Here is a 9,802-nt window from a genome sequence, read left to right on the forward strand (position 1 = left end):
CTGAGGCCGAATTTGAATACAGGTCCTCCTGAATCCAGGGCTGGTGCCTTATCCACTGCACCACCTAGCTGCCCCCTCTTCTAACCCATATGGAGTGGGCAGGTGGGGTTCACTATGTTTTTACCAAATGCAAAGTGTTCAACCTGCTCCCTACCCCCTTCTATCCTTATCTCTCCTTCCACCTGAGTTAGATATAAAAATAAATCACTAAATGATACTGTTCGAAAGGTCTGGAGCTAGCCCTCCCTTTCTGACTCTTCCTGCAGGTGCCAGAATAGATCTTCCTTTCCCCTTTTGCTACCTATCTTGTACTTAGGTGAATTTAGGAATATTCTGGGTGCATCCGGACTATAGACATGTCTGGCTGGAGACAAGATATGATGGGAAGGGCAGCAGAAATTATTACAAATGGAACTCAAGAGAAGTCTGCTCATGTAGAAGGGTTAGGGCAAAGTCAAAATCTTCCCCTCAAAAGAGCCAGTATGGCATTCTTCCTTATTAGTCTTAGATTCCTATAAGGCAACTAGGTAGTGCAGAGGATAGAACATTGGCCCTGAAGTTAGTTGGGAGGATGTGAGTTCGAATCTCATCTCAGACTCTTACTAGCTGTATGACCCTGGGCAAGTCACTTAACCCCAATTGCCTTAAAAAAAACATCCAGGGCCATTTTCAGTCATCCTGACATATTTCTTGCCACTGCACCCAGATGACTGGAGGAGAGAGTGAGGCTGATGACCTTGCACAGTGCTCCCTCCCTTAAATCCAATTTACTACAAGTCATGACATTACCCTGATGTCATGGTCCTCTTCAAGAACAAAGGACAAATAACAAGAAGAAGATTCATATAGTGCTTTATATCTGATATCTTGTTTGTCTCACAAGAACCTGTACTATTGTACCTTTTTATAGATAAGGAAACTGAGATTCAAAGAGATCAATAACCTTACCCAAGCTCACCTAGTTAATAAATGGTACAACTGGAATTTGAACCCAAGTCTCTTGAACTCCAAATCTATCTATTATACCAGGTAGGGGACTAAGTGTCATCCTGGATCAGTGACATGCCAGCTATTCCTACAATCCCACAAATCTCGCAGGTGCTAGAAGATGATGAGCAGGAAGATGGAATCCAGTTTTGGATAAAAGCTAGGATCTCCCAGGAGTCTGTCATCTCAAGGAACACCAATGATGGGGCACTCCCAACCCAAGGGAAGCTGCCCCCACTACTGCAGGCTACCCAACAAAGGCTTATCCAAGTGGGCATGGAAAAGAAAGTTCCTTGTCTGTCCCCCAAATTTCTTGTTCCCTCTTTTCAAATTCCTCAGTCTAGAAGGTGGTGTCCCTTCTAAGAGAGGATTATATGGGCAAGGTTTTATTAACCCACATTCACCAGAAGATTAGGGGGAAATGTCAAAAGAAATGCAACCTAAAAAAAAATAATAAATCAAAGCTTATTCAGAATGAGCAAAGATCCATTTATTTACATTACTATGAAGCCATCCCCCTTTATCTTGGAATGAGCCAGAGGATTTCTTTTAAGGAAAGAATTGCTTACAAGAAAGCAATACAGCCCCCCCACCCTTCCAGATAACAAATGTTAATAAATAGTGTTTGAAGGGATGATGGTCAAGGAATTCTGCTGAATGTCTACAAAGAAAAAAGAGGTCCAGCATGACCCTTCCTATACTTGGGAGTGAGAAGGAGGATTATGAGACACTGAGGAGCAGGAAGCTCGAAAGAAAGGGAAGAGAATTTTACATGAGCAGTTTCCTTGCTGTCTAGTAAAAGGCCTCAGCCCCTAAAGAGCAGCAGGCCCAACATATTTATTATCACTGGAGGAAGCAGCGCCCGCTTGCTTTCCTGGCTCTGGCCCCTTCAGAGTGTACTGCTACTGGCTCTCCTGCCCTGCCCTTCTGGAGGCCGCTGTGATTCATCGAATTTAATATTGTCCCAAGTTTCACTCCAGGGAAGCCTGCAGGAATGTTTTTCAAAAATAGCACAGCCATTAAAAACAGAGTCTATAGGACTTCATTCTATAAAAGAGGTTCTTTATTCACTTATGGTTATGGCCACCAAACAGTTCAATAGCTACAATAGTCATAGGGGTACTTCATAGGAAGAGGCTACACTTTCGACTTTACTCTTTATTTCACTTTAAGGCTAACTTTATTAGGATTAAGGAGAAAGTCTTAGGCTTGAATTATAGAGCCTAGAGCTAAAAGGAGATGCCCATGGTCATAACCTTCTTTTGAATATAGTAGGAAACATACATATGCACAATAATATACACACACACACACATATATATATATATATATATACACACATGAGTGTATAGATGTAAATATATATGTGTGTGTACATATGCATATATGCATATACACATGCGCATACATATATATACACCTACAAACACACATGTGTGTCTGTCTGGGTATACATACACATATGTGTGTGTATGTGTCTATGCATGTGTACTTACATACATATATATACACATGTGTATGTGTTTTCCCCTCTTTTTCTCTAAAACCCCACTTACCTTCTCTTTGTTTATGGCAGGGAAAGGGATCATGTGTGTATGTATATGCGTATACGCATATTTATCTCTTTGGGAAGGTTTGAGAGGGAGACAGAAAGAGAATCTGTATACTCATTTCAAAGAAACAAAAATCTCTCCAGGTTTCCTATTCATCCCCTGCCATTGATGACCAAACACACACACACACACACACACACACACACACACATAACAAACAGAAGTCATATCCTTTCTAAAAAATAAGAAATTCCTTCTCTCCTCCTTTTGGATTTTCTTGATTGTTCTCTATTGTTTTCCAAGTGCTCTGTGAAGTTTGTCATATTCCAAGTTCCTAATGTTCTTTCCTACTGGTTATTTAGAATAAACTCCCAAGGGTTCTTGTGCTCAATACCTCCCTTCAATGTCATTTCATAAGCTGTTATTGTTTAAAATGAAACTATTAAGAAAAAACCCTGCCTTTTCATTCACAAACAAAAATGTTTACTGCTTCCACCCTGCCCGAGTAAAATGCCCTCTTAACCTCCTGGCCGTTAACCCTCTGTGTCTCCTAGGACTAGTTCAGGGCTTCACATTCATTCAGCTCACAGACACCAGATTTCCTGTATTTGTTAAAAACAGAACAGCAAATCTTTGAACGGAACAAATTCCCCAACTAATCATTCGCAAACCAAGTTTCCTTAATGCTATAACACAGAGTAGATTTTAACGAAGATAAAAGCAACTTTGTTTTGGAAAGGAGGGAAGGGGGCATTGGAGCCACAGGTCCCAACCTGCCCCTCTCCCAGGAGGTGCTTGGTCTGACAGGGATGAGTGTCCTCATCCATCATGAGCCAAGTATGAGACTGTTAAGTTTGGTCTCATGGAGGGTTAAAAAAACACTGAACAGACCAAAAGGCATTGGAGGAAGAACCTTATACAAGACAAGGAAGGGGATTCAGGAATGGAAGCCAACTTGTCATCACTGGGCCCACTTGCTGAGATGTCATGTCCCGTTATTATTAGGAGGGGGCAAGTGAGGGACAAAAAAGACTTCCTAGCTTTCCTCTCCCCAGTGCAGCCCACACTCCTGCCTCCACCTCCTTCGCCTCCAGCTGCTTTTGTTGATCCCTCTTGTGCTTTGTCCCCCTGTGGAATGCCTGGCTAAGGCCATGGCCGGTTTCATGTTCCCACTAGCCCACTTCAAAGGAACAGACCAGTGGGGAAGCATTTCCTCGAAGTTTATCTCCTTCTCCAGACAAATGCCATTTCAAGTCCAGCTGGAGACATGATGCGCAATCTCATGAAAGTCATCAAATGCGGGCTTTAAAAAGTACTTGAGCCCATTTCTGCCCTTCCTGCTATTGGCCGGAGTTGTCTTGCTGTTTCATCAAATGTTCTAAAGACGAAAGGTTTGTGATTTCCATGAGCTCTTTCTGTTCTTGAACACACTTGAACACACATTAAAAACTGCCTCTTGGCACTTGCAGCACAAAGCACCAAAGTAAAAATCAATTGTCCAGCACTAAACTAAAAAGAAAGATCCCTTTCTATAGGTCACAGTCAGCTTTTCCACTGGGCACACAGACACCAATCCTCAGGGAACCACAGGTATTTTTGAAGGGGGAGGGAAACAAAGGAATAAGCATTTATATAGCCCCTATTGTGCACCAGCCATTGTGCTAAATGCTTTTTTTCTTTACAATTATTGTCTCATTTGATAGGGGATGGAGTGTCCCAAAACTATATATATATATATATATATATATATGTATTTTAAAATGTTGCATAAATCACTAGGGACACAGGCTAGAATGCAACCCTAGAATGGTATGAAGAAGAAATAGAAACTTATGTACTACTTAGAAAGGATCTGTGAGAGAGGAACTTCTGATAAAGCAAAACAAGCAAAATCCTAAATAGTCATTGACCATTTTCAGTTATACAGAGGAGGCTTCTGGTTGTGCACCCACATTTAGAATGTCTAGTTTGAGAGGCAGAGAGATGTATCTTTCTGTCACAACTCTCAGAGTTCTTATATGTTGAGAAGGAAGGGACAAAGAAATGTGTAACTAAGATTATTCCCAAAGGGGGCAACAAAAGGCACAGATTCATCCTTACTGGAGGATGTAAAGGCCCAAGAAGTATCATGATTTAGCAAGAGGCAGTTTGGTATCATGACATAGCCAGGACATAACCACATTTTCAATTAAATTACCTTGCTTCAAATCCTATTTGACTTGGGACAAGTTAGTTTCCTCATTTGTAAAATGAGTGAGTCAGGTCTGATTCAGGTTTGATTCCAGAACTAAATTTATGAATAAGGGAATAATGTGTTAGAGAGACTAGTGATCTACAATTGGTATAGAAAAGAAAATACAACAAAACAGAAATCACTTTAGTATCAGAAGGAAGGAAAAGATATTTTTCTTTCTCTCTCCTTGCCTCTCTTTCTCCCCTTTCATTTTTTCCTACACACTTACACACCCCATCCATGAAGTCTGGGCATGAATAGAAATCAGACAACTAGAAATCTTAGGACATAAATAAGCTAAAAGAACATTAAAAGAAGCAAAGGGACATCAATCAATCCTACAGTTTTTCCAATCAGAACTGGCCCCAATGATTACAAATGCTCAATAAATATCTGTTAAATGAAGAATAAACCAAATCCACTGCCACGTACAACATGTGGAAATGCCAGTGATGAGATGCCTCTCTCAAAGGTCAATCAGGCAATATTGCCATTTGGCAAATTTAATGAATCAGGAAAGGACATCAGTGTGAGTATCATCCTATGTGTCAAGGGTTTTCAAAGACTCATCCTTCTTACTTAAACTGGGTAAAAGAGAATCCATACATCAAAAAGTTGCCCTATCTGGTCTTCCAACTTTTGAAGGGATTCAAAAGCTTACAAATTGAATTGGTTTATCTATAAAATGCTGATATCATACTGGCTCACTAGGACACACACAAATAAAAAATGGCTAGATAATAGCATTTTAAACAGTAACAGCTCCAATGTTATAAAAATAATCTGCAATGTAAATGCGCTTTCAGATCTGAAATAGAAACTTGTCTTTTCATGACTCACATAATTATGAATATGAAAGGATGCTGTGCATGAGAGGGGTATTAATTGAACTTTTTATTTTTGGTGAGGGAATTGGGGTTGAGTGACTTGCCCAGGGTCACACAGATAGTAAGTGTCAAGTGTCTGAGGTCAGATTTGAACTCAGGTCCTCCTGACTTCAGGGCTGGTGCTCTATCTACTGCACCACCTAGCTGCCCCCTAATTGAACTTTTTTAATGGGTGGACCCAAAGATATGATTCTTAGGACCTGGTTGAAGGCTCAAATAGCACATTTTTGTTGAGTCAAGAAAAATTATCCTTGAGCCCTAGTTAGAAAAATGGGCAGAAGGTATTCCAAAGGATTCCAAAGGAAGTCAACAGCTTCCTTGCATTCATCAGGCCATTTTCCCAACAGAATAAAATAGAATACAATGATCACAGTGTGGGGGACTGGGAAACCCTGAATATCAGATATGTTTTTTCCTAATCAGAAAGCATTAACAAATTTCTTAACTGCTGAACAGGACCACACAGATCCAACCCACTCATTTTTCCTTCTACAGACCAGTGTATACTGCAGTTATCACCTCACATGTATTAACTGGACTTAACTAGAGTCCATATAGCACAAAATAGAAATCCTATTGTATTCCACAGCAAGGTATAGCTGACAAATAATAACATATGGTTGGATCAGCTTTTCTAGTGTGAGTATCTGAATTTGAGATTTTCTTGAGAACCTGTAGATTTCTCAAAAAACATTCAGGGAAGGCTCTCAGGTAACTCACAGTTTCTGAATGGAGGCCAAGAATGAGTTTTAAATCTATGATAAGTCTATAAAAGAGGAAGCAATCCTTTTTTATTATATATTACCTCCCCAGTCATTATGAAATCATTTGGTATTCATTGTGATAACACCAATCATTAATATACTCATTTGGCATTCATATGACTCTCTTATGCACTTCCATAGGAATTCTGTTGTAATTAACCATTAGTTAATGTTAATAGTAATGGACGTTTAAAATAATGTGCTACCAAATAGGGTCACTGACAGCAGGGGATCAATTCATTCAAGTATCAGAGACAGGAGAGCAATCCCTGTCACTGTGGAAAGTTGCTAAAAAGTAGGGGGCAATTTGGGGGGTGGGGAGCTTAAAATCCTCCTTGTAAAATGAACAAGCCCCAAATAAGGGCCCAAAGAAGCTTGACCAAACCCTCTTTAGGAAAACTTAATCTGAATTTAAGAAGGAAATTGTGACATCCCAGTAGCTGATTCAGCACTTCTTTCTGTTTTTATGCAGATCAACTATGCCCTAAATTATGTGTCTTATATTTGACTTAAAGAGAAGCTGAGCTTTTCTGCAAAGCAAACAAACCTGATTTTCCAGAGATAGTTCTGGAAAAGAGAGTTTTGGGTAATGCCAAGATGAAGTGCATACTTTGCCCTGAGGTCAGCAATGAGACTGGTCAGCTATTAGAAATGAATTTTAATGGATGGGTGAAGCTGCTCTCTCCAAAGTTAGTCATGATCTCTTAGTTGTCAAATACAATGGCTTTTTCTCAGTCCTCATTTCTCCTTGACCTCTTTGCAGCTTTTGACACTGTTGATCATCCTCTCCTACTTAAGACTTTCTTCTTTCTAGGTTTTCAGGATTCCAATTCTACTTGTCTGACCACTCCCTTCTCTGTCTCCTTTGTTAGATCTTCTTGATCATTAACCTCTTAAGGTTCTGTCCTGGCCTCTCTTCTCTTCTCCCTCTATTTTACTTCTCTTGGTAATCTCCTCGGCTCCCATGGATTTAATTACAGTCCTTTATCCTGATGATTCTCAAATCTACCTATCCTGATCCAAATTCTCTGATGACCTCTAGGTGTACATATCCAACTGCCTTTCAGACATCTTGAATTGTCCAGCAGACATCTTAAATTAAACATGTCCAAAGTGTAACTCATCTTTTCCCCTAGCCCCAATCCCCTACTCATATCTTCCCTTTTACTACACAGAGTAAAATCATCTTCCCAGTCGCTCAGAATCACAACCTAGGAGTCATTCAAAACCCCTCACTTGCTCAGTCTCTCCCCAGACTCCGCCATGTTGGGGCTCTTAGGCCGCGCTGCCGCTGCCTCGGCCTCGGGCGCCCTTCGGGGCCTCGGCGCTTCGGCGCCGTTGCCTCCTGCCCAGACCTTGCTTCGGGCGGCTCCGGCCGCGCTCCAGTCGAGCCGGGACTATGCGGCCATGACGTCCCCTGCCGCCAAGACCGGGGCGGCCAGCGGGCGCATCGTGGCTGTCATCGGGGCTGTGGTGGACGTGCAGTTCGATGAGGGCCTCCCTCCCATCCTCAACGCCCTGGAAGTGCAGGACAGGGAGACCAGGCTGGTTCTGGAGGTCGCTCAGCATCTGGGTGAGAGCACAGTCCGGACCATTGCTATGGATGGTACTGAAGGATTGGTGAGAGGGCAAAAGGTCCTGGATTCTGGTGCCCCAATCAAAATTCCTGTGGGGCCTGAGACGCTAGGAAGAATCATGAATGTGATTGGAGAGCCTATCGATGAAAGGGGGCCAATCAAGACCAAACAGTTTGCTGCTATTCATGCTGAGGCTCCTGAGTTCATAGAAATGAGTGTGGAGCAAGAAATTCTGGTCACTGGCATCAAAGTTGTGGATCTTTTGGCCCCCTATGCTAAGGGTGGCAAAATTGGTCTGTTTGGTGGTGCTGGTGTTGGTAAGACTGTATTGATTATGGAGCTAATCAACAATGTTGCCAAGGCCCATGGTGGTTATTCTGTGTTTGCTGGTGTTGGTGAACGGACCCGAGAAGGCAATGACTTGTACCATGAAATGATCGAGTCTGGTGTCATTAATCTGAAGGATACCACTTCCAAGGTAGCGTTGGTATATGGACAGATGAATGAACCACCTGGTGCTCGGGCTCGGGTAGCCTTGACTGGCCTCACTGTGGCTGAATACTTTAGAGACCAAGAGGGTCAAGATGTACTGCTTTTCATTGATAATATCTTCCGATTCACTCAGACTGGCTCAGAGGTGTCTGCTTTACTAGGTAGAATCCCCTCTGCTGTGGGTTACCAGCCCACCTTGGCCACTGATATGGGTACCATGCAGGAAAGAATTACCACAACCAAGAAGGGTTCTATCACCTCTGTGCAGGCCATCTATGTGCCCGCTGATGACTTGACTGACCCTGCTCCTGCCACCACCTTTGCCCACTTGGATGCTACCACTGTGCTGTCTCGGGCCATTGCTGAGCTGGGTATTTACCCTGCTGTGGATCCTCTGGACTCCACATCCCGAATCATGGACCCCAACATTGTTGGCAATGAGCACTATGATGTTGCCCGTGGTGTGCAAAAGATTCTGCAGGACTATAAGTCACTCCAGGACATTATTGCTATCCTTGGTATGGACGAGTTGTCTGAAGAAGACAAGTTGACAGTGTCTCGGGCTCGGAAAATCCAGCGTTTCTTGTCACAGCCCTTCCAGGTTGCTGAAGTATTCACAGGACACATGGGGAAATTGGTACCCCTGAAAGAAACCATTAAGGGATTCCAACAGATCTTGGCAGGTCAGTATGACCATCTCCCAGAGCAGGCCTTCTATATGGTAGGACCCATTGAAGAAGCTGTGACAAAGGCTGAGAAGCTGGCTGAAGAGCACTCTTGAAGAGTCACCTTCATCTACCACACATCCTTCAATTTCAGTTGTTTGAGCAAACTACACAAGAACTTTCATTGGAAAAGCTGTGTATTGTCTGAAGAATATTTAAACTTTTGAATAAAATGTACATCTCACAGCTCATTTTATGTGTCTGGGGAGAGTCTAAAAGAGAAAAAAAAAAAAAAAACCCTCACTCTTTCTCACCCTCCATATCCAAGCTATTGACATGGAGTGTTGATTGCATCTCTGCAATATCTCTCCCTTTTCTCCTCTGACACTGCCACCACTCTAGTGTAGGTCCTCATCACCTCACACCTAGACTATTGTGAAAGGCTGCTGGTGGGTCTGCCAGCCTCAAGTCTCACCCCATTCCAAAGCATGCTGCGTTCAGCCACTGAAGTGATTTTTCCAAAGCGCAGGTCTGATCATGTTCCCCTCCTACTCAATAAACTCCAGTGGCTCTCGATTACCTCCAGGATGAAATGCAAAAATGCTTGATTTGGCATTTAGAGCCCTTCATTACCTACCCCCCTT

The 9,802-nt window shown here is 42.4% G+C and overlaps 1 protein-coding gene across 1 annotated transcript; it reads left to right on the forward strand.

Moving 5' to 3' along the window:
- Window positions 1-7,668: 7,668 nt before the first annotated feature.
- Window positions 7,669-9,407, forward strand: LOC122726799 (ATP synthase subunit beta, mitochondrial-like). Its single transcript, XM_043964778.1, has one exon. The coding sequence runs from the start codon at window positions 7,688-7,690 to the stop codon at window positions 9,272-9,274; it is 1,587 nt and encodes a 528-aa protein (XP_043820713.1). The 5' UTR covers window positions 7,669-7,687; the 3' UTR covers window positions 9,275-9,407.
- The last annotated feature ends 395 nt before the right edge of the window (window positions 9,408-9,802 follow it).

The sequence above is a fragment of the Dromiciops gliroides genome, chromosome 1, assembly GCF_019393635.1.
Source record: "Dromiciops gliroides isolate mDroGli1 chromosome 1, mDroGli1.pri, whole genome shotgun sequence".
Taxonomy (NCBI): Eukaryota; Metazoa; Chordata; class Mammalia; order Microbiotheria; family Microbiotheriidae; genus Dromiciops; species Dromiciops gliroides.